Here is a 26,662-nt window from a genome sequence, read left to right as displayed (position 1 = left end):
GACATTCACCAGGAACATGCTGTTCATGCTTCTTTATCTTCTCCGTTGGTTATGTGATACGTGAAAGTGTACAAGGGTGCCTTCTCTCACATCTCTCACAAGGCTACATTATCTGTTTCTTTGTAGTTTTAGAAAGTATAATAATGAACTTGTAGAATAATGAAATGCGCCGTTTACTATAAAAATGTTGTAGAGCCAAAACCTAGCGACACAAATGCATCCGTAAGCCCCAAGAAATGCGTTCTGGAGAAGCAGAACAAGCCACTTTTGCTCACAGAACAGATGTTTCACAGGAGAACATAATAATACCTCGGTAGCTGGAGTGATAGAAGAGAATACATATGTAGCTTTAACAATCGCCCAGGCAATAGTCGCGCAATTTACAGTCACAAAAACTATCACGTCGAGTAAATCCTAAAATATTACGGTACCACGTAAAATTTCTTCTGCTATAAGAGTGCTAAACGTGAAGAGTTACTAAATCCTCCTTCCAGTGGACCTTCGATGAATTACGGATATTTTAAGGACTATGAACTATAGTAGTATTTATACATAATATATTTATCTTAGTCTAGACTACGACAGCATCGACGTTGCGTCTAACAATTGAAAATTTTGATTTATTATTTACAAGTAAGCGGACCTACATTCACTATGAAGCCATTTATTTTTTTCCTTATAAGTCAGACTTAATATTATGTGCGTTCAGAGTAACTTCCACTTAAAGTTCAAGGGAATTCGTTACTGACATTGTTTCATTATAAAATTAATAAAAATAAAAATATATTCATGAATATATATTAACATACAAAGCTTATCGTCAGTCATAAAAAAAATTGAAATTTCAAGTCAAAATATAGTCAGCATTAATTAAATTATATTAATCAATGGATTAATGATTTTTGTACTGAACCTCTTGAATATAGGATCCGTTAACACGATATCCTTGACGGCTGTCGCCGTCGGCGCAAATAATAAACTGACAATATTATAAAATACTGTACAAGCATAAATACAGGACAGGTGAAACTTTGCGGAAATGAATATACAATACGATAATGACCGGAATTATTCAGAATAACACACTGAGTTAGCAATAACTGTGCTGTATACTTACCAGGTACATATATATATATTGTGCTACTATAATGCAATACTGAAAATATTTATCTCCACGCTTGATATCGACGATAAGTCAAAGCTTAGGAGATATTAATAAAATGTCTTAAGTTGTAAGAATCGATAATTTCAATGTGACTATCGCCACGTGACGTCTCCATTGCTGGGGCTGCGGGGTGTCGGTGATTCGTTGTCGTTCGACAGCGAGCCTTCTGTACTATCCTCGAGGTTCCTTAATTCATCCGGCGGCTGTCTACAGAATGGACAGTGACCCTTCGTTACGACTTGTATTTCGTAGTCCTCCATGTAGAACAACTGCAAACAATACCTTTGTTACGATCGACGTGCCCGTAGTCACATTGACAATTGTGATAATATTGTATGCTCATGATTATTGCTTTATTATATTTATTGAAATGGATAACGTTGTGTTGACTGATATTTGTGAAACTGAAACTATCAGATAACCCATTAGCGCAGTAGGTACTACGACTGCTTTCTGTTTAAAGGGTTGTTTCCAGAGCCTTGTAACAAATTTACATAAGCATGTAGATGTAGGTATGTGTTGCGGCAGAATGTACGTGTATGTTTAAAACGCATTGATTTTCATATAAGTGATGTTTAGTAATTTTTATGTTCATTTTCAAAATTATAAACTGCGAAACGAAAACTTTAATCTCTATTTAACATATAATTATTATCATTAGCAAATACATCTGAATATGTCATAAATAAAGTACATACATACTCAGATAAGCAGAAATATATAAATTATGTAAATTAATGAAAGCTGATACTAAAATACTGTTTTTGAACGTAAAATGGATTTTATCGAATTGTTTTTATGTAATCAATTTTATTATCAATTCAATTAATTCTCTAAACAACGAGGCAGCACTTTTGCAGTTGTTTATTACTTAAATATCAAAATTAAGTAAGCTTGCTAACATATGAATTTTACAAATGCTTCATCAATATCATGCAAAATGAATACGTATGGAATTTCAATATTGAAAAATAAATTATTTAACGTGATCGAGTTTTACGTGTAATAAGAAAAACTTAGTTCATAAGAGCTATAATGAACGTTTAATCAAAATTTCGTAACTAGTTACATACGTAGATTTATATAATAAAAAAAAAACACAACGAGTTTAAATATTTGAATACTATTTATTTTCAAGCTACTTGCTTAGTTTGATTCAATGAAATACATCAAATAAATAATCATACAACCAGCTTTATGTGGGCTCACTGAGATTTGAAACTAACTTTGTCTAAGGAATGAAAACAAAATAATGTTATTGAAAGAAAGATTAGACCTTTTTGGGAACCTTATTATTTCATGATTAAGAAAGCGTCATAAATGTCATGTCAAATACACGACAAATACTAAGAAAATACATATCGTTCTTATTCCTATGTACTTTGGAAGGCTTTTATGTTGAACTTGTGTTCAGTGTTAATTTCAACACGCTCTAACATGGGCTAAGCGAGCGTGCTGGCCAAACCAAAACTTTCATTATAATAGTGCTTCGCTGCTGGGTATTGCCGAGCAATACAATGAATTTAAAGAAAATGATATCAAATGTATGGAGCAAAAAATCTGTCTGAAATGCAATTTCTTCTAAATTGTATATTATATACCGTGCGGTAGTTAGGGCCTCATTGTCTACGTCGATCCGAGCGTGATTCTATGCAAATAACAACTCTACACTACAAAGCTTACCTACATCAATGTTACACTTGGCGTTACTTTCTTCGGGTCGTTTTTATGCTATGACACATTTGGTTTAAATTGCAAATTCGTTAGAGAAGAATATCATCCTAATTTCGATGTTAGCGAGCAAATTGGATCGAGCTAATTGATAACACATGCCTGCACAATGCACTTAAAGATAGCTTTAACATTCTGTCAATGTTCTTTGGGAACAAAGGCAAGTGTGCCCTTATTACAGTTGCATTCCCTTCTCACTATTATGCTCACTGTCACTTTCTGGGGCTTAGTTCTTACTTCAGACGTAATCTAAGCACTGTTTCTTATCATAGTATTCACAATATAAATCCACCACTCGTAGTTCCTACTTTTTAGGGCATTGCCCTTTAAGTCTTCGATCTACCCTTATCATTTCACATTACGTTAAATATTCTAATGACTGAGCCGATGTGTTTGAATCACTTGTTTATATATTAAATCCTTTTAATTAAAGTTACGCGAGACATGGATTTCTCTGATATCCGACATTATCATTTCAATTTGTCAAGTTATGTTACCATAATACGACACAATATTATTTTGGCGAAAATATTAAGAATCAGTTAACTTGCATGCGATACGCATTCATTAAATAATAATAATAATAGCCGAGAAAAAAACAAATGAAATGCGGATATAAAAGTAATTTGTTATCCTTTTTTTAAATCATATAAACTAATATTAAGGGCAACATATTTATAATATAATGACTATTTGCACCACGCAACCCTAAAACCTACTGCAGTGGCACCGTGGAAAAGGCCATCTCAGCAAGCTTTGCACTATAGTTGTATGATCGAACCACACCGACGTACCATTATTAATTTTATAAAATTATAAATCACTTTTTTTACTTACATCGTACAATTGTCACGTCTTAAATTTTTATTAATTAAAATATGTGCAATGAAACCGATATAAGTAAATTTATATCGGTTTCATTGCACCCTCGACGGCAGCCGTGCTTATTTTTTTTAATAATATTCAGTCGTCGTTTTTTTCAAATAATTACGTCCATGAATGCAGAATCGTTGAAATTAAGTTTCCCTATTTTGTAGGTCTTTTTAAAGTTAAGTATCTTTAAATATTAAATAGATTTACATGTTAGTCGAGATGGCCCAGTGGTAAGAACGCGTGAATCTTAACCGATGATCGTGGGTTCAAACCCGGGCAAGCACCACTGAATTTGCATGTGCTTAATTTGTGCTCGTGCTTGACGGTGAAGGAAAACACCGTGAGGAAACCTGCATGTGTCTAATTTCACTGAAATTCTGCCATATGTGTATTCCACCAACCCGCATTGGAGCAGCGTGGTGGAATAAGCTCCAAATCTAGTCCTCAAAAAGGGAGAGGACGCCTTCGCCCAGCAGTGGGACATTCACAGGCTGTTACTGTACTGTACTGTACATGTTAATAATTAGACAACTTTACGAAGTAGGTTACCATGTCATAAACCGATACGCAGTTTATTATTATTAAGATACAACACAACAGCGAAACGTGAGCTGCCTCGAATGTTCCTGTGTGGGACAGGTATTATTCTGCTTTCAAAGGAAACAGTACTTGCCAATATGTTTCAAGGAAGATTTATAAATAGTCTACTTTGAAATAGCTTCTACGTTGCTTTTTATAAAATTATATATTCCTTTTATTACGCAACATGAAGTTGCATCAGCCTGTCATTTCTCGGCAATCAATGGTCGATTTTCAAAGAATGTCATTTTCATTTTATTTATATATTAAGCTTTTACATTCGACTCGCTTCACGGATAATCTCGGTTTAGACATTGAATTGTGGTTTACTTTAAAAAAAACTGTATTTCTTTTTCAACTTTGCATATTATTATATATTATGCCTCGTTTGTCTACTAATAAGGCTGCATATCTTAAAGTACAACATACAATTAAAGCCTCAAGTCGAGCCGATAAAAAGTCACTTCTTGCATAATATCAACTTAGAATTTACTTAAGAGATCAATTATTTCAAATACAGAAATAGAAGAAATATGTTTATCGTTCATTTAAAATTATACTGTTGCAATATTTTATTTTAATGAAAATTTGAATTTTACAAGGTGATCATTATTATCAAACGTGAGCATAGTAACAGCTATTTCAAAGATATCTCGTATCATGGAAATTAATTAAATATTTTAAAACTGTAAATGGTGTCAAACACAATTTTTTTATTGAGTACATTTTAAAAATTATCGTATTTGTTTGTTCGGTTAGATTTTAAAAATATATATTATATACATATATTTTTATTTCATTTTTAATTGTTGTACTTTTCTTCGTTTGCAGAAAAAGCTATTTAAAAACTATATTACTAGAATCGATTAGAGATTTCATGTAACTCAAATATTTCTATTGTATCAGTTACGATAGATAGGCAGTTTTTGACAAATGTTTTAAAGAAAATATTTTATTTTTCATTATTTAAACGTAGCTGACGAAGAACTACTTTTAACAAGGCAATTCGCCCAGTGCTCAATTGGGCCCAGTTGAATACGTTTTACCGTATGATTTTTCGTATAAAAAACCGGAAAAACGGAAATACTCGTTTTATTCAGTGACTGTACTCTATTTCATGTGCTCAGCGTATGTGTTTGGTATGTGTAGTATTGGTTGTCATTGTGTAAATGCCCAGTGGTAAGAACGCGTGAATCTTAACCGATGATCGTGGGTTCAAACCCGGGCAAGCACCACTGAATTTTCATGTGCTTAAATTGTGATTATAATTCATCTCGTGCTTTACGGTGAAGGAAAACATCGTGAGGAAACCTGCATGTGTCTAATTTCACTGAAATTCTGCCACATGTGAATTCTACCAACCCGCATTGGAGCAGCGTGGTGGAATAAGCTCCAAACCTTCTCCTCAAAAAGAGGAAAGGAGGCCTTTAGCCCAGCAGTGGGACATTCACAGGCTGTTACGGTTACGGTTACGGTGTAAATACTTTGGCAATATAACAATTCGTAAGATGATATATATATTTATATTTTTCTCTGTTTTTATAACCGATAGCCTTACAAAGAACTGTTAATTTTAAAATAAGCTATATTCATGAGAATTTATTTACATTAATTTTTTTTTTTTTTTTTGTATTTGGGTCACAATCTGACGTTATAATTGATAATAATTTTACATATCATATATATATAATTATACATGTAAAATAGAAGAGAGAAACACGTGTGTCGGTTATTATACATACGTTATGACAGGAGGGACAGGTGGCCACCGGCAGCTCGGGCAGCATGTTGCGGTAGTAGAGGGGTGGTAGCGGCGAGCGTTTTACAACCACGGCACAGGCTGGATTGAGTTGGAGTAGCGCGAGGCGACTACACTCGACTACGCCTTCGTCTTCCTGCCAATGGAATGTTTTCGTATAATATTGTATAAATTAATGAATTAACATTGATACGATAATTTATTTATACTTTATCAGACGAATGCATCGATGCTATACGGAAGACGTTTGAAATTTCGATCACACGCAAAACTAGTTATTATGTTTTAGTAAAATATAATTGGAGATTTGTATAGAACAAAACTCTTTACCTATTTTTTTAATAAATATCTAACCTTTTTAAAAATGTATTATAATTATATACTCCGATAACAAGTTAGGATTAGGTTAACACTATATATATTTTATTCTATACAATAACTTATTTTAAAGTTGCCGAGTCGATTCTCGTACCGGCCTTGAATCCCGCCATTATTCTTTTTTTTTAATCAAAGTACATAACCAGTTAGGCAGTGGTAAAAATAAGATTTTATGAAAACAAAATAGTTATTTAAATAGTTTTAGTATTTTTTACTATACCATTAGTAAGCCTTAGATATATATAGCACAATCAGTATCGATTCAAGCCGTCAATCCGTCCGTATGAGCTAATACATCTAACCGCCTAAACCTAAACCCTAAGTATGTTCTTTTCAAACTTCTTCAAATATATTCTTACATCCCGAAAATAAATTAGCAATAGCTCAAAAATAGCTAAATTGTAAACTAATTTTTATTTACATGAAACACATATGTGACGATATTGTTTTAAACAATAACTGATCGAATAAAATATACATGGCATTGCGGACTTTTGGAAAATGGTCGTGGCGGAGGCCTACAACGACCACTACCACGCCCGCTTGTTCGAGGACGTCACTGGAACCGTCTCTCTTTACGTACCATCCAATATGATGGAATAGGGTGGCAGGTTTTTGAGCGAATTGTCACTTCTCGTCTGTGTAGGCTTATGTCGCGTGTCGACATTGACCTGGCTAAGAGCAGTTCGACTATTCGTTCGATGCAGTGCTATGGGAAGGGCGCTTTTACACCTTCATATTCATCCCTACCTGCAAACGACCGTCGGTGGCTACGGTACGAGGACCCGGAAATCCGGGTGCTGCGAGTGTCAGTTTTGGGACCTTTGTTTTGACACCTCACGTACGACGCAATGCTGCGCGCCACTCTCACTGAAGGCGTCAGTGTCGTTTGTTACGCAGACATCTTATTGCTGCTATCAAGGGATTGCGAGAAGATTCCGGAAGGGGTTTCCGAGAGAACCAAAGAGCTTAGGAGGGTCACTGGGACTTTTTAGTATTTCGTGCACATAGTAACCTGGATAGAGAAGGTAGCGAGTGCCATGCATAGAATGCTGCTCGGAGGACTGAAGGAAGACGTTCGTCATCTCTATGCGGGTTTCGTGTGATCGATGGTCCTCTACGTGGCACCCATTTAGTCTCACAGAATGTATCCGCCTCTGCAGGAATAGGATTCGATCGCAGACTAGAAGCTCAGCAGCGGCAGCGCAGCGGAGAGTGGCTATCCACATAGAGCAGGGATATCGAACGATATCCTGCAACCGTCCTAGCGTGTATTCGACCTTCGAATATTCTGGCAGATATGGACACGAGTCTATCAGCAAAACCGCGTGTTCCGTCACAAGTGAAGATGCGGCGTTGATGCGGCGGGAAATACCTATCAACTGATGTCACCGGCTAACAACTCCGACGTGACATTATATGTATGTATAATGTATATATTAGATAATTTCAGTTACATTTCTCAAAACAGAAACAACTAACCTCCTCAACTTTATCCATAAACGGATCCGAATAGTCGATGTCGTGGTCTATACGTAGAACGTCAGCTCCTTCAGTGTTGTTTTTCTCGACTTCTGGTATGGGCATGCGTTCGATGAGGTCCATTGCTTCCGCTTCGGAGATGCCTTCTGCGGGCTCGAATTGAACCAGTGGTAGAACCTCTATAAAATTATTGGTAAATATTTTATCTGCATAAACTACTAACACAAAATCTGGATGGCACATTAGGTTACCGTCTGGCTGAACTTACCGTGTGTAGCTAAAGAGTAGGCCAAATTGTGTCTACATCGTGGACACTGATTTGCTAGCGCTGGTACATGACGGCGACATCGCCAGCACAACGGGACAACGTCTTCTTCCCCACCGGTATCAGTCACACCGCCACTCTTCAGCATCAGCAGTTCCACACCTTCCTAATAATTATAATCAACTAAATAATATATTTATATTTTTAAAATATATGTATATTTCATTCCCAGATAAATTCATCATTACTATTTAAATAATGTATTGTATGCATTTTTATAGATCCTTTATCCTTATATCTTTATCTTTGACAAAATAACATATGTTCAATTTGGTACGACTTGCGCCATCTATCGGAATAACCCGAATTATGTTCTAATTGATTTACGCCATCTACCAAAATAATTCCAATTAAGTACAAAGATATTCAAAAAGAGATACAGAAAATATAACACAGATGGCGTTGTAAAGCAAAAACTTATACGATCAGACTTTTAAATATATCGATATAGGTTGCACTAAAATATTTAATAAATGATAAATAACCCACATTGTCTTTCACAATAGGCTAGCTCAATTAAGATCACCTGTGTAATATATGATTGTCTATTTGAATAGGAATAAAATACATACAATTTTCATATAATTCTCAAATTATAGTTTTGTATAACTGCAGTCTCAAATAGATATTGGATAGCGTGTAATTAATAAAAACTTCGTAATGAGTAGTCGGTTATAACGACCGCTTCAAGCGCTACAAAGCAAACACGAGTAAAAATATAATTATATAATTCCTTTATTTCTGCAAATCTAATTTAAAATCGTATCTATATAAATAAATCATAGAAATCACTTAGATTAATGTGATTATTAAAAGTGTTAGTAATTTAAATATTTAAACATGCATAAAATTTTCTGGTATATTCTACAATTGCTATTATCAAAGACGACTTGATTCTTTATAAGCTATTGGAAATAACGATTAATTTGCGTTTATTTAGCATAATATTAGGAGTTAGTTCGGCATGGGGAACAAATAGTAAAAACCAATAATTAAATCCCCCTCCCCCTACATAAGCAAAGTGAAATCAGTGCAATAAAGAAAAAAATGTTTGAATGCACCAAGGTAATATGGTGGTATTGACGTTATAGGAATCCGGTCAAAATAGACAAAACAAATAGTAGTAAGCTTGAACTAATTCGCATAGAGCTGAATTTTGTTATATGTCTTAGATATTATACATATGTATAAATAGGTTAACAGGCCAAACGCCAAAAGTATTGATTTTACGCTTTTAACTCATAAACAGATAAAACAGAAATTCTACACTCTCAGTTATTTACAAAAAATGTTCATAAACTTTTTTCCTAAGAACCACAAATCCTGATATATCACTATTTATTAAAGTTTAAAATAACAATGTGTATGTATACATTTGATAATGTTTATATGTATATAAAAATCAGGGCGTATATACAGTGAATAATAAAAAACCTGTCATATACTTTCAGGGAGGTATAGACAGTTAGAAAAAAAATAAGCCACTATAAAAAAATACAAAACTTGCTTTCCATCATTATTGGGCATCATACCACAGATTAAGAAATTAACGGAATATATATTTTTGAAACAGAGTTTGCTTATGCGCAATATGCAAATTCTCTGGTTTTTTACAGTTTAAGTATCTCTTGTTGGTTGTTTGAAATTCTGCGAATTAAGGTTTATTTAAAAGTTTATTTTGACGAGACTATAAATGAAGCGACAAAAATACTATTTCAGCGTGAAATACAAATTGAGTTAAAACTTAACAAACAAATATGATCAGGTAATGAATGTAGTGAGTGTCCAATTGGATAATTATTATAAAAAAAAATATAAACAGACTTTGCAGCGCATGCCTCTCAATAGCTAGACATATGATATATAAATATGAATATATTTTACCTGAAATTTAGGTGGCACTTGGAGGCCTAATATTTTATCTAACATTTGCCGAGCCAGCGTATTCGCATTGAGAACTTTAGCTTGTTTAGCCAGACACAGGTATAAACAACTGGTATCAGTGAAGGATAATTATTGGCAAACGATTAAATACTAAATTAAAATACAATTAATATAGTTTAAAGGTCCCACCGCGTCAGAACAGTTTGGTCTCTTCTGCTCCTGTAACCTTTAGTTAGTAATCCCTATTTTCGGACACTTGATTACGGTACGCGGTTACCTATGTGTATAGTTTACCGCGTTTATTTTGATAGGCCCGGTTTTTACCCGGAAAAACCGTATTTCTCTATCAATAAATATATATCTATAACAGTTTCTCTATTTGTTTATGTTGCAATGATACAGATTATAAATATTGTAGTAAATTTCCAACTGTAAATTTGAAATTGATCATAAGCAGTCTCCTTGTACCTTAAAACATAATCATCACATACCATGCGTATACGCATTGAGCGTTGAAAGTAAGTACGATAACATAGAGAGTAAGTATAAGGTGGTTTTATAAGTTAAAGGATACAACATAGAGACACCAGAGGGCGGATCCCCGTCGAGCAACGCTAGGACGTAACGTGCGGCGTTGAGTAACGTCTCTGGCTGCGACAGAGAAAATGGCTCGTGCACGCAGCGATGCACGGAGTCGTAGGCGTGGTAGATACGAGCCAGACGGTCGTATTGTTTGTACTGATGCAGCAACTTATCGCGATCCCTGATAACATATTTTATATTTAAACATGATTTTTTAACAACAAAATAAGGATCAAAAATTGTTGTCTATTTTTACTTACTGGATGGATCGCAGTATGATATTTAAATGTAGGACATTTTTGAGGATTTTTTTTTAGGAAGGCGGGCGAGCATATGTGCCACCGGATGGTAAGTGGTCACCAAACGCCCTTAGACATTGGCATTGTAAGAAATGTCAACTATCGCTTACATAGCCAATGCGCCACCAACCTTGGGAACTAAGATTTTATGTCCCTTGTGCCTGTTATTACACTGGCTCATTCACCCTTCAAACCGGAACACAAAATAACAAGTACTGCTGTTTTGCGGTAGAATATCTGATGAGTGGGTGGTACCTACCCAGACGAGCTTGCACAAAGCTCTACCACCAGTAGATTAGTTATTATTTAAATATATTCAAGATTTTGATTTCATGTGTGTACTGATACGATAATCACAATGTCAATATGATTTAATAGTTATTGAATACCTATCCGCTGCCGCAGCTGAGTCGAGACACTGAGATGCGAGTAAGTGGTGCAAGTACCCCGCGTCGTTGAAGCGCTCTTCGGTTACCGCGTTTCCTACCAGTACATTGAAGACGCGCATCGCAGTTGTAATTTCCCCTGCCATGTGATACGCTGCAAGGTAATAAGACATTAAATCGCTTAAAAATATATAACATCAAATTGTACTGGACACTGAGTTACCGAAATAGGTATCAGAAAATTGTAATAATAATATGGAACATTTACGGTTTGTTACGAAGATCGTTCGCTCGATAGCCTCTAATCTTCATAAATTCGAATGTAATAATATGTTTTGTGTACGTTTTTATATAACAGTAGTCTAAAAGTTTTAAATAGAAAAATTTAAACTATAGTCCAACTATAGTTCAAAATCATCAAATTCGTTATTAACCACTTTTACAAGTCTCCTATGCAACAATAAAAGGAACTCTATTTTAATTTAATGATATACAACAACAAATTGTTGTGTAAAATACAAGTACTAAATAAAAAAACAATTGAACATGGATGGACTTTACAAAAAATAAGTGAGACGAACAGAAAACGAAAACCTGCGACTAAATGTTAATTTGCGATAAACTACGAGTATACATACATATCTGACTGCCTCGTTGGTCTAGTGGCTTGATGTAAGGCCGCAGACCCGGAGGTCTTGGGTTTAATTCCCAGGTCGGACAAATAAAAAGTTATTGGTTTTTCTGTCAGAAAATTCACTCTCAACAACACTCTCGTGCCTCGGAAAGCACGTAAAACCGTTGGTCCTACGCTTGAATTCTTTCCGGTCGTGTCGGATTGCCGTCCCATCGGATTTTAAGAGTGAGGGAACACAGAGTGCATCTGTATTTGCGCAAACATTTGTGCACTATATCTCCTGCGCAGTTGGCTAATCTCTCTTGACCGCCGCCAAAATCGGTCTAGAGGACATTATTATTATACATATCTCTTTCTCACTCTTATCTTTACACATTGCTAAAGATCCGTAGCTAGATATGTGTACATTATAACAATTACCTTAATTATGAAACACAAATAAAACAAAACTAAGAAATACTTAAACTACCTCTCTGTGCTTCAACGAATTTTTTCTCCTGTGCCATACGATGAGCGTACGGCAAGTACACGTCCTGTTTGCATTCGGCGTGTTCACGAGCGAGGTTGAACGCTCTTGACCACTCGCCTGCTATAACGGCCAGTTGGGCTACTTTCCTGAAGAAGAAAGTAATTAAACTAAAAATTATACACAGACGTTGTTTATGCCAGAATAATTTAAATTAATTTTATTAGACGCGATGAGAGTAAAATTTCTAGATCAAATTTGAGTGCAACGCTATACCGTGTGATTTTAATAATATAAATAATGTGTCAGTTGCACACATTTCAATGGCAATTGCATTAATGTTATGAATAAGCACTTCCTAAATAGTTGAACATGTTTAATTAAAACTTAAATTTATTTTTAATGAAAGAAGATATTTGATATTCAAACTCACTTAAAATCTCCAAGTCTCTGGTAAACATCACCGGCGGTACCATATTCCCCAACGGCGGCTAAGGCTTCCGCTACATGACGAAGAGAATCGCTTGAGCCTTTATCCATTTTCCTTGCCAGCTCTATTAACCTATTAACCAGTAGACCAATATTTATTTTGGATTATTTTGATATGAAACAATTAAATAAATATCCTTTATTTGGGTATGATTTTATTTAAAAAATTAAGATGTCTGACTAACATATCCCGTTTTCCACTTTCAGCCAGCAGCTTCGCCGCCTTGGGTACGTCGCCCGCCGCGAGGTACATCTCGGCCGCGGCGCGCGGTTCGTTCACACGATGCGCCCATTCCGCACGTTGACGCGCAAGATTCGTTAGACCATCACCTTCACCCACGTACTCCTATTGATAATCAAATATATAATGTAAACAATACACATATACACACACACACACACATATACACACATGAAAACACACACATACCTACACGCTCCACTCTAGTATACAGTAAGAAATAATTATTTATCATTTTATTTTTTTACGTAGAACGATATGTCACTAAAATATGAGAGGGGACACTCATTTCTGTAATACAGGTCTTTGAGCCTAGCTCAGAAATCAGGGACTTCATTATGCTTTGTAACTTTTTACGTGAATAAAGATTATTTATTATTTATTTATTTGTTATTATTATTTATAATGTTGTTGTATTCTGTTTGCAGATATTTTTTTTTATAAAATAGACGTTTTCATTGCATCGAAGTATTATAATAAGTATTTTAATATGTAATTTAACATAATTAACACGATGTTTACGCGGCAATAAGGACCTAAGTCTGTGATGCTTAACATATAAATATAGTACTCAAATACCACCAGTAATTTTCGGTTGAAAGTCGAAATATGCATTTTCGTCATTCATTAATGAGCAAAGACATGACAATTATTCTTACCTGAGCTTTATTAAACATGCGCAGATCGAGATAAAGGGCTAATGCGCGGTCGTCCCTTGCCGCACCGTGGAATATGCGCGCTGCCTCCGTGTATCGCCCTAGGTGCGCGACAACCTCGCCCGCTATAACGGCATGCTTCTCACCATTATCAATGCGCTCCTGTAAGAATGTCATTAAAGACCATATCATATAAAATAATTTCTCAACACACGTGAATTATAAATAATGTCACCTGTATTAATAATAATCATATCCACACATTTTTCACACACGACCATCTCTGATCCCAAATTAAGCTTGTACAGAGCTTGTGCTATGGAAACCAGACAACTGATATACTACATATACTATTTTTCTTTTTTAAATACATACTCATATAGATACTTACAACCAGACTCAGGACAAACAGATATGTTCATGCACACAAATATCTTTCCTGGGTGGGAATCGAACCCACAACCTTCGGCGTGAAAGGCAAGCATCCACCAACCACGCCAACCGGCTCGTCGTATTGCATGCAAAGTGAACGTACCGGAGATAAAAATTGCCTCGGCTTGTTTAACCGAGGTCTAAGAATCAATAATAGTTGCCACCATAAATTAATTTTGATCTAGTCTTATCAACCGATCACGTCTTAGAACTCAGAACGCTTTGGGAAGAGCTAATTTTGCTTAACTTTTTATACATTTAATGAAAAAGATATGGCTATATTATAAGAATATATCCATATCTTATAAGAATTGATTTATTAATTAAAGGCACAAAAAAGGTATTAGATTGAATGTTATTTTACCTGCAATTGATCGATGAGTGTGAGGTGAGTAATATTTTCGCTGCGCTGGAAAGCTTTGCGAGCCACTTCGAAGGACAACTCCTCCAACGCTGCAGTGCCGAGTCGCTCCCAATCTAAAGCTGTCACACCCAAGCATGCGACTGCATACGCGTCACTAAAGAGTAGTAGAAACATAACAAATTAAAAAGCTTATTTAAAAAACGAGACAAAATATGAAAAATGTTAAAACGATGATATTGTTTGTTTTACAAGTTAAAGGATAAATCCTAGGGCTTCTGGCCGTCTGGGTAGGTACCACCCACTCATCAGATATTCTACCGTCAAACAGCAATATTTAGTATTGTTGCGTTTCGGTTTGTAGGATGAGTGAGCCAGTGTAACTACACATACAATCTCATTGAATTTTAAGTGTAAATGTAAGAAAAATAGATAGAATTGGTGTAACGTGTTTTCTGACAATATCAGCTGGAGCCATAATATAGGAAGTTTCTTTTTTTGTATAATCACCTTTCTCAAGTTTGGGATAAAACTCACTTGAATTCAACAGTATATTACTCCTAAATTTAAACTTAAACTAGAAATATGCTTAAATGTAACTTTTTAAAGTTATGATATTAAACGTTACCTTAATTACTTACTTGAATAATTTTTGTTGGATATATTGGTGCACCGCGTGAGAAAGCGGCACATTTACAGTTTGCATAGAGTTGGCTTGTAAGCAAAATACTCGGCCTCCCTACAATTAGAACTATAATAATTAGTCTTTAGCTTATAAAATAATTATAGAAATGGAATTTAGCATAGATATAGATAGAAATTTTCAATATATAGAGTACTACTATTTTTTTTTTATTATTATTGGATGCCAACACAATGTACAATGTTTAAAGGAAATAACAACTCCAAATAATTTTTTTTTTTTTTATATTCGCCGGGAGGGCAAATGACTCTACTCCACCTGATGGTAAGTGGTAGTAGAGTCCAAACGCGACGACGGCCAGTACAGACGGGAAAAACGTTCTGCACTAGCCGCCTTCGCCTTGCCGGCCCGCAAGATGCCTCTTCACGCCTCGTTTGAAGGAACCCGGGTTGTAAGAGGAGGGGAACACGTGAGCTGGTAAGGAATTCCATTTTTTGGAAGTGCGACAAAGAAAGGAGTTGCCAAATTTCTTTGTTCGCGATGGAATTGATGTCACAGTTAGGCGGTGACATCGAGAACCAGCTCGCGTGGACTTAAGAAGGAAGGGGGAAGCAGGAATGACACTTATTAACACTATACATCGCAATTATAGACTAACTCATCATGCAATTTCACAATTTCACCCTCGCTCACTCCAACTTAACATTTTGAAAGATATCGCATAAGCAAAACAATACGTAAACAAATAAAATAAAGAAGAAATAAAGGAAAGAAAAAAATAACACAAATAAAAAATTTAAACTAATATATTATGATAAAAAATTATACACAAAAACGCAAAAAAAGAGTTAATTAATGAACCATTCGTGGCAGTACTTTAACATTTAAATATCGATTCCGTCATAGTATTCTTTTACTTTAACTTTGTATGCTTCCATCCAATATTTATTGGATTAAAAGAAGAAATAAATTAAATATGTTGCCATGTACAATGCGTCTTTTATAATAAATATTATTTGTTTTCTTTTCTATTTCTATGAAGCCACTTCGTTTCCCTGGTATCTATAGGACTGAGGACACGGCAAAAAGTATTTCATTATTTCCACTTGTTGGTTCTGAGTCAATCGTTATCAAATGTGTCAAATAAGGCAAATATTTGCTTCGGCCGTCCACACTTTGTTCGTTTAGTAGCGACGCACATTTGTTAGGATATTTTGGAAATGCCAAACTTGTGGACATGGCAAACATTCTACCAAAATATCGCTATAGTGCGATATTATAATAAGTAAATAAATTGTAATATTGTCACAATACCTGGAATCCTACAACTGAACCGATTAAAGGTTGCGTCGCGGCGGCGAAGTGAGCTGCTTTTATAGACAACAGACCACCGCCCGAGAGACAAAGGAGTTCATCACACCAAGAATTCCAAGATACCGCTGTTATGTTCTCTTCCTATTTACAGAAATAAATTAACATTTAAGTTTAATATTCTTCAGGACGTTCGATTGTTACACTGAAAAATTGAGTTCTCGTTTGAAGCAATGGAATTTGTTAACTGATATCAAAATAACCGATCAACTAAGTTGACATAACATTTCCTACGTTCTGCACCAAAGAAGATGGACCTTGTTATTGCCACCACTTTTTATAATGACAGAAATTCAAAATTGTTTCAACTACTCCTAATAGATACCGGACTTCTAGTGTCTCGTGCGACAGAGACAACGCTCTACGAAGCCGAAATTAGTCGATTGTATCTTTTCAATAATCGATGTGCAATATATATTGACGTTTACTATACGTACTTGTAAAATAAACGTGACCAGAGGTTATACGAGATTTAAAAAATTGATAAGAGCGATCCTCTAAAAAAACAGTACCGTATAAAGTAATTCGCCGTTCGTTAAGCTGTACACGCGGCAAACAGACGCCTCATCGACAACCGCCAAACGACTGCGCGAAGCGTTCACGTCCAAACAGCGCACGTTACCAGGACTTTGCAGAATGACCTTAGCTATCCCGCTGCCTGGTTCCACTTGCCATATCTGGAAATCGACATATTTAAACACATATTAATAAAGAAGATCCTGACATCATCCTAACATCAAAGATAGTAATTATAAAAAATATCAAAATAATTATGTTGTTTTTCTTCTAAAAGTATAGCTATATTTATAGTTTATGGTAAGTCTCATAATCTGCGCTCATAAATTTTGACACTGTAAGAAATATTTCTTGCAGCGTCACTAGTCTTTGCCCGCGGTTTCGACCGCGTGTTCGAGGAAAAGGAGTGTTAGGTGTAAAAAATAGCATATGTATTTCCTTGGAACTTGAAACAGCTTGCTTCGTACTCGCTAAATTTCAACAAAATCGGTTCAGTGGTTTAACCGTGAATCTGTACTGTGTACTGTAACGCACAGAGAAACAGACAGAGCCACTTTAAGATTCGTAACTCTAGTATAGATCCCTTTAATTCGCCAATGCGCAACCAACCTTGGGAACTAAGAAGTTACGGCCCTTGAGTCTGATCGTGTCTCGCTTATATAATTATAGTGACTCACACTTCCTTCAAAACGGATAACAACAATATTAAATAGTTAAGCGGTTAAATTAAATTAAAATTTAATAGTTTAGCGGTCAACTAAATGATGATGAGCGCCGAGTGGGTGGTACTACCCACCTCGACAACTTGCAATGAGCCTAGAAATTATGTATTCGATTTATCACGTGATCAAATGTGACGTACCGAATTGAATAATTTAGCGAAAATTTCGAAATCGCTTCGACATTTTTTTTTTATAATATCCTGGGACATTTTTTACACACGGCCATCTGATCCCAAATTAAGCTTGTACAAAGCTTGTGGTATGGAAACCAGACAACTGATATACTACATATACTACATTTCTTTTGTAAATACATACTCATATAGATAATTACACCCAGACTCAGGACAAACATACATGTTCATGAACACAAATGTCTGTCCTGGGTGGGAATCGAACCCACAACCTTCGGCAAGGCAATCTACCAACCACGCCAACCAGCTTATCAAAATTAGTAAAGTAAGTGTATTAAAATCTTTTCGACAAATTAAATATACACAAGCATATGCTAAATACTATTGCAGCATTCTCAATATACAGACGTACGATAATTTTTAACTTATTGTTCCAAATCAACATTGATTTTGTGATATAAATAAACGTTATAATATAATTCTTTGTTCACTCACTTGCCCGTTAAGCAATCCCAACAGTAAGACTTCTTCTAGTTGTAATGTTGTTACTTTGACATAACGAATGGGAGATGGAACTGTCCATGACTTGGGGAGCTTTGAACCGATCATCGAAAGCTTTGTATCCTGAAAGATATGCAGGTGTTTTTTTTTTACATATTGTAAATTAAAAAAAAAAATACCATGTTACAAACTATGATGTTAAAATTGAGTAAGTTATTTTTTTTAGAGCTCGATAGAGATCCTCTATAGACATTATAGAGGATTCTATCATGCTCTAGCTTATTTCACAATAACAAGCTGGGGAATTAAGTTCTATAGAAAATGTTCTAAATATAAATATATATTTTTTTTACTCATCATTGTTTTAACAATTCCCTATAGTTACTGGGCTGTTAGTGTTTCGAGCGACAGAGACAACGCTCTACGAAGCCGAAATTAGTAGTTTGTCTCTTTTCAATCGTTGATATGAAATATTTATTAATGGGTAATATACATATGTATATAATATAATAGAATTGAAATTTGCAATTAACGGAATGAAAACTATTGGATTATGGCACAATGAACAAATATCCATGGAGATAAAATTAAAATAAGGAAAAAAAATACATATAAACTTTTCTACTAATATTATTAAGAGAATTTTTTTATCAATTATTACCTGGCATATGAGTAAAGCCTCACTGGTAGCAACCAATAGGGAGCATTCATTCTTTTGCTCGAGTTTTTCTTTAACTCTATAGAGCATGCCTTCCAAGTCTCCTTGTTCATATACAACTACTCTCTCCGGTAATTGCACCTGATTAAATGAAATTTATCTAGATAAAACAATTATTAAAAATATATACTATATCATTTTGACATTAAGTTATACTGTTACTAATGAGAATAACAGGTGAAAATCAAATATTTAAGTAATATACAAAATTGATACACATTTTTAAATAAATACTTATATTCAGACATGTACAAAATTAAATACAACCTTTATTATGATATATATGATTTATGATTGATAATAATGATGTCCGAAATTGACTCAAGATATATAAGCCAACTGCGCATTAAATATTATAGGGCATAAATGTGGGTGCAAACACAGATGCACTCTTTATTTTCTCACACATAATCTGGGAGAGTAATCCGACACGAACGGAAGGAGTTCAGGCGCAGGACCAACGGCTTTACGTGCTTTTCGAGATACGGCACTGTAAACACTTCCAACTTCCAACCCCCGGGCTACTACTGAGAATCTTCGACAGAACAACGGAATTACTTTTTAATGGCCCGACTTATGGTTTAAACACAGTACCTCGGGATCTGCGGCCTTCTTTATAGCCTAGACCAACGAAGCAGTCAGGTTCAGGCAGATTATTAATTATGAAACCGAATCCTCTTTCTTAGAATCATTATAACAGTATATTATCGACTGTCTTGTTGGTCTAGTGGCTAGATGTAAGGCCGAAGACCTGGTGGTTCTGGGTTCAAATCCCCGGTCGTGTCAGATTGCAGTCTCATTGGAATATGAGTGTTAGGTAATAGAGAGTGCACCTGTGTTTGCACACACTTGTGCACTATAATATGTCCTGTGCAGTTGGCTAATCTCTCTTGAGATTGGCCGCCTGGACTGAAATGGCTCTACTATTCCATTATATATATTTAACGTCACAAAACTAAGAGTATTAAAAGTCTTACTGCTAAACGATGTTTATAGATGGCTATTTTCTGCACTCTATCATGACACTTAATCCGAACTTTATTTCCCGAGGTTAAGTGTTGTATTATAATGTCTGTCATGTTCTCTCTGTAGGCATACCGTTCGCGGTACAATCCATGTACTGTACTATAAGCTACTTGATAGCACCACAGAGTCCCATCTTGACAAGCTACTGCCTGTAAAATGTAATATACATATCATTACTTAATGAAATTATTACTTTATTAATGTTTCATTTTTAATGTTAGATATATAGAATATATAGCTAAAATTATACACTTAACCGTTATTTAATTGAAAAAATATGTATAATTAATTTTAAAACAGAAATGTAAAGAAAGATATAATACCATAGAGTTCTGAGAATGTGAAGGTGCAACACACCAAACCCATTCAACAGGTGTGGAGACTATTACAACTCCTTCAGAAGTTAGCACTGACCAACCACCGATGCCCCCCACTAACACTAAAGCACCAAGTGTTGTTATTGATACTGCTGACAACTCTGGAAGCATTACAGAATATTATTGTAATTCTATTATAGAAATAGTAAAATGATTATTTTTTTTATGAAAAATAAATTTACCGATGTTTCTTTCTTTTAAAACTTGTTGACCTTGAATATCATAAAAAGATAGAGTATCATTCCAGTCTGTTACTAAAAGGGTTTGTTTTAAGAAAGTGACAGCCCACACAGCAGCATCTCGTGTAATTTTCTGTATTTCTTCACCTAACTGTAATAATCATATTGTTATGAATAAGCATAATGTAAGTAAAGTAAAGGCTAAGGAGTCCTCTCCTTTTCGAGGAGAAGGTGTGGAGCTTATTCCACCTCACTGTTCCAATGTTCATTGATGGTTACACATACAGACATGACACACACACAGATTTTCACCACACTGCATTTGTTGAAAATATGAATCATACATCACTATGATTTCCTTCACCGCTGGATCACAACATGATTTAATAATACAAATTAAGATCATGATAATTCAGTGATGCTTGCCTGGTGTTGAACTCGGAATCATCTGTTTAGCTTCTCGTCTTGTAACCACTAGGCCATCACAGATCTTATAATACAGGTGTGATATGCCACAAATAACAGCTATGTAAATAAATATTGAAATATGAATTATACAGTTGTTACCTTGTTGCGTATTGATACACTTCCAATAGCTAATCCTATAGCTAAATATTGTCCTGTTGGAGACCAAGCGCAGCTTGTAATACGACCACTGACTCTATATTTTTGAACTGCTTTTACATCAGCTGACCAAAATGCAAAATCTGATATGGCACATGATGCCAAATGATATGTCACTGGATTATAAGCTAAGCATTGAATTGCCTCATTATGCCTGTAAAAACATACACTTTTAAAAATAATGTTTCTATCATCATGATCATTCACTTGTATTCATCCCGTTTATTTAGGGTTGACAGTGTGCGAATTGAATTATAAAAGAATATGACTAAATCAGACCTTAAACAGCCAGCCAATTGATTAATGTCAACCCTACATGAAAATGCTTTTACTGGTTTATTGCTTGTCACATTTAAATTGAGGTATTGTAATGATGGATGTTCACACTATAGATTACTTTATTTGGCTCTTATGACTCTAATGGGTAGAGTAGTAGTATTATAATTTTTATAATGTATATAGTTCCTCTTATACAATACAAATCATTTAGGATAATAATAAAATGAACAAACTATATATATATATATATAAAAAATTAAAATCAAATCAAAATATATTTTATATAGGTACAGTTTCACAAGCACTTATGAATTGTCATTTTACATGATTTCATTAAATTTTAAATTAGCAATGACTAGGAACAGTTATTTTTATGGAATAGGAAGGCGAACGAGCATATGGGCCACCTGATGGTATGTGGTCACCAACACCGATAGACATAGGCATTGTAAGAAATGTTAACCATCGCTTATATCACCAATACGCTACCAACCTTAGGAACTAAGAAGTTATTTCCCTTGTGCCTGCAATTACACTGGCTCACTCACCCTTCAAACCGGAACACAACAATACCAAGTACTGCTGTTTTGGGGTAGATTATCTGATGAGTGGGTGGTACCTACCCAGATGAGCTTGCACAAAGCCCTACCATCAGTGAAAAAGCCCTACCATCAGTGACAAATATATTTTAGCATTACTTATGAATATATTTTAGCATTACTTACGAATATTTAAGAACACCCTCCATTTTAGATGTCCAAATTATAACATTCTTATCAGCACTCCCACTCGCAAATTTCTTGCCATCATTACAGTATGCAACTGCATGAACTGCTCCTTTATGAGCTTGTAAAAGTTGAACAAGGGCTCCATCTCTAGGGTCATACACCATTACCTTCTCCCCTGCTCCAACAATTAATTGGGTGCCATCCGGACTAAAGCATATTGCATGAACACTAAAATAGAATAGTAGAAGAATTATTTACATGATTTATTAAAATAAAATAATAGAAAAGTAATGTTCCTACTAATTTTATCTTCTTAGCAGTACAAAAAAATGTGTCAAAGGAATTTATAATAAAGATTTGGATTTAATAAGTTCCTAAAAATAAGTGGTGTAATAAAAATATCAAAACGTCGCATAAAGAAAGTGGATTTTATTTTTTTTCAGCATTAGACAATATACTTCAATTATTTATTAGATAAACGATAAAATGAAGAATACATATTACTTTAAAAAATGAGTACCTCGAAAATTCTATTTTATCGGCTTCATGAATCTTATTTACCCACTTAGGGATAGTCCTCATTTTGGAGTTTAAATTGTATAATATAGTAACCCAAGAATAAGATTTCGTTTACACAAAACAGCCTTAACACGCTTAAATTATAAAATAATTTATTCCGTTGACAACGGTTCCATGGAGAGTGTAAACAAACTCATTTGTTGTAGGTTTTTGGTAACAATATACATTTATATCAAATATTTATTATTTATATACCAAAGGGTACAATTTCTTTGTTACAAAATGAACTAATAATTTAAACTTATTTACATTAAATAAAAGTATTTTAATGTTTTAAAAAGTAAATTTTAAATTTTGTGACATGCGCATGCGTAATATTGACTACTGACAGTCAACAAGAGTCAACAACAAGCGAATGATGCACAGTGTGGCCAGATTTTAAAATTTATATTAAATTTAAAATTATGCGAAAATGATGGGCCTTCCTCAAAAAAATACTAAAATATATTGAAAGTTCTTAAGCATCAATGTTCATAAGGACGATCGCTTACGATGATACCATTATTTTTTATCTAAAATAAAGGTCCTAAAAAACTGACTTTCAGCAATATACTTATAAAAGTACAGTCCTTTAAAAAAAGTTTAAATATACTGAAAAGTATTAAAACACTGAATCTGTTCACAGTTTCATTTCAACCAAACATATCCTAAAAAAATCATTGGATTATTGAGCAATCAGAATCATCGCTTGTTAGATTCTATCCTTTAAATTCAGGTTTGCCAGGTAAAAAAAGCTTACTCATCCCTGTTGAAGATGATGTATCAAAGCCGTGTTTTGTTATAGATTGCAAGCGTTCAAATCTTTCTGCCCGTTATCTGCATCGGACTAGGTATTTATGTCAAATAATATACAGGGTTACAGGGTAATATGTCACGATCCTTTTAAAGGGTTATAGTTCAGGACAATAGCTATCAAATGACCCCCAAAATGCTTATGCAAAAGTGTATCGTTTTCGAGTTATTAATTTTTTAATATTTTTTTTATTTAAAGGATGTTTAAGATTCTAAAATTCAATAAAAAAAAATCAACGTATTTTCCCTATTTTTTTTGTATTTTTTGCTAGGGTACATCCTAGTTAATAATAACCAGTTATAAAACAAAAACAATCTTCAAGCATTTTTAAATTACAGATCCAAAACTGTACAACTTTTCGATTTTTAATTTTGATTCTTTAAGTTACTCGCAATTTTTTTGTAAAAATCACTATGGCTCTTATCGTGCGGATCATTTTAAAAACATCTGCGTTTCCTTAGCTATCCATCGGTACATAAAAAGTACAGTAACAATCATAAACTCAGGAGAAAATTAGATAACAAAGAGACCAGGTAGGAAATTCTAAGAAATGCTATTGTTAAGAAATTAAATCTGGATCAAAGACAAAAGGACCTCAATGCAAAGTAGTTAAAGATTATTTTTAATAGGGGTAATAGGTAAAAAAGGAGAGATAAACCAGAGCTGTTTGTGGAATACTATTATCAATTCCTTTGAATTTACCGTCATTTTTTCTAATTTCCTTTTATCTCATTTCTTTTAGGAATAAGAGTAATAAAACCTTGTCGGGGTACATAATACTCACTGTACTTGCACTGCTCGTATAGTGTGGACGCGCTTTAGTGAATATTGATCTCTTAAATTTTTGAAAAAAACCGCTTCGTTTACTGGACTCTGTTTCTTACAACTTCGTGACTCGGCTAGGTAAAAGGAATTTGTGATTTGTGTTTATGATAACTTGGCGCGTAAAAAGGACTATTATGGCTGCAGAACAAAATTCTTCTCGTCGTCCGTACTCTAATGAGGAATACGCTGACATCTTATTTTGCTATGGATATTGTAACGGTGACGCCGCAGCTGCTCGTCGTGAGTATAATCGTCGATTTCCGGATCGCCGGACACCTGACAATAGTGTCTTTATTGGTGTGTATCGTCGAATTAGAGAAACTGGTCGCGTGCAAAGGAGACAATCTGATTCCGGACGCCCTCGTGTCCGTTCTCCAGATGAAGAAGATGTAATTATTCGTCATTTTCGAGAGGACCCTACAGTTTCCACCAATATTGTGGCAAACCGACTGGGCGTATCTCAATGGAGAGTCTGGTTTACTGTCCACGCGGCTGGATTGTATCCCTATCATTACACACCCGTACACGTGATTGAAGAAAGAGATCCTGCAAGACGTTTAGATTTTTCCCGATTTATGCTACACTGTGATGCAGAAAATCCCAATTTTTTGAGAAAAATTTTATGGACAGACGAGTCAAAGTTTGACAAAGATGGTATTACTAACTACCACAATATTCGATATTGGTCTCAAAAAGAACAGGGAAACCCTCACAAAAAGCGATTAAGCGGTTCCCAAAGACGTTTCTCGGTAAACGTCTGGATGGGGATTATCAATGATAATCTTATTGGGCCACATTTCCTACCTGATAACTTAAATGGTGAAAGTTATGAAAGCTTGCTTAGAGAAATCCTGCATGAGTTACTCGAAAATGTTTCGCTGAAACTTAGGCAGAGAATGATATTCCAGCATGATGGTTGCCCCGCACACTTTCGAATGTCCGTGAGACAGTAGCTAGACAGCAATTATCGTAATAGATGGATTGGCAGAGGAGGACCAATCCCATGGCCAGCGAGAAGTCCAGATTTGACTCCGATGGACTATTATGTCTGGGGGCATATGAAAAGCCTGGTTTATGATGTTTCACCAGTACAAACAATTGAAGAACTCAAAACAAGAATAATGAATGCTGCAAATTCTATTCGACATAGCTTGAGTAGTGTTGTAGTAAAAAGTGAATTAAGAAAAAGAATGCGTATTTGTATACGAAATAGGGGATCTCATTTTGAACACGAATTATGAATAATAAACAGTGTAATTTCGAAAGTATGGAGTAACTAAAAAGATTAAGTATTTTGTTTTTGATTTAAATTCAAAATTGCAATGACAGCTCTGGTTTATCTCTCCTTTTTTACCTATTACCCCTATTAAAAATAATCTTTAACTACTTTGCATTGAGGTCCTTTTGTCTTTGATCCAGATTTAATTTCTTAACAATAGCATTTCTTAGAATTTCCTACCTGGTCTCTTTGTTATCTAATTTTCTCCTAAGTTTATGATTGTTACTGTACTTTTTATGTACCGATGGATAGCTAAGGAAACGCAGATGTTTTTAAAATGATCCGCACGATAAGAGCCATAGTGATTTTTACAAAAAAATTGCGAGTAACTTAAAGAATCAAAATTAAAAATCGAAAAGTTGTACAGTTTTGGATCTGTAATTTAAAAATGCTTGAAGATTGTTTTTGTTTTATAACTGGTTATTATTAACTAGGATGTACCCTAGCAAGAAATACAAAAAAAAATAGGGAAAATACGTTGATTTTTTTTTTATTGAATTTTAGAATCTTAAACATCCTTTAAATAAAAAAAATATTAAAAAATTAATAACTCGAAAACGATACACTTTTGCATAAGCATTTTGGGGGTCATTTGATAGCTATTGTCCTGAACTATAACCCTTTAAAAGGATCGTGACATATTACC

At 34.6% G+C, this 26,662-nt stretch overlaps 1 protein-coding gene across 1 annotated transcript; it reads right to left on the bottom strand.

Annotated features, from left to right (window-relative positions):
- Positions 1-1,009: 1,009 nt before the first annotated feature.
- Positions 1,010-23,258, bottom strand: LOC126780256 (intraflagellar transport protein 122 homolog). Its single transcript, XM_050504565.1, has 23 exons — positions 23,061-23,258; positions 22,538-22,768; positions 21,477-21,687; positions 20,913-21,060; positions 20,677-20,831; positions 20,305-20,502; positions 19,271-19,408; positions 18,604-18,732; positions 17,249-17,413; positions 16,680-16,820; positions 15,364-15,461; positions 14,726-14,879; positions 13,933-14,091; positions 13,218-13,378; positions 12,977-13,105; positions 12,547-12,692; positions 11,447-11,597; positions 10,751-10,939; positions 10,177-10,285; positions 8,236-8,398; positions 7,968-8,146; positions 6,091-6,243; positions 1,010-1,434 (listed from the first exon to the last, which is right to left on the bottom strand). Exons 1-23 carry the CDS (start codon positions 23,120-23,122, stop codon positions 1,258-1,260), a joined length of 3,546 nt encoding a protein of 1,181 aa, XP_050360522.1. The 5' UTR covers positions 23,123-23,258; the 3' UTR covers positions 1,010-1,257.
- Between the last annotated feature and the right edge of the window lie 3,404 nt (positions 23,259-26,662).

Source organism: Nymphalis io, chromosome Z (assembly GCF_905147045.1).
Source record: "Nymphalis io chromosome Z, ilAglIoxx1.1, whole genome shotgun sequence".
NCBI classification, from domain to species: domain Eukaryota; kingdom Metazoa; phylum Arthropoda; class Insecta; order Lepidoptera; family Nymphalidae; genus Nymphalis; species Nymphalis io.
This window is presented reverse-complemented; position numbering and strand designations above follow the sequence as displayed.

Excerpts from the sequence above, each read along its gene's own strand:
- LOC126780256 (XM_050504565.1), bottom strand. The coding sequence starts at position 23,122 with ATGAGGACTATCCCTAAGTGGGTAAATAAGATTCATGAAGCCGATAAA. Across the intron at positions 17,414-18,603 it reads TGGGATTGCTTAACGGGCAA|ATATGGCAAGTGGAACCAGG; the intron begins GTGAGTGAACAA and ends GTCGATTTCCAG. Across the intron at positions 8,147-8,235 it reads CTACTCTTTAGCTACACACG|AGGTTCTACCACTGGTTCAA; the intron begins GTAAGTTCAGCC and ends ATAATTTTATAG.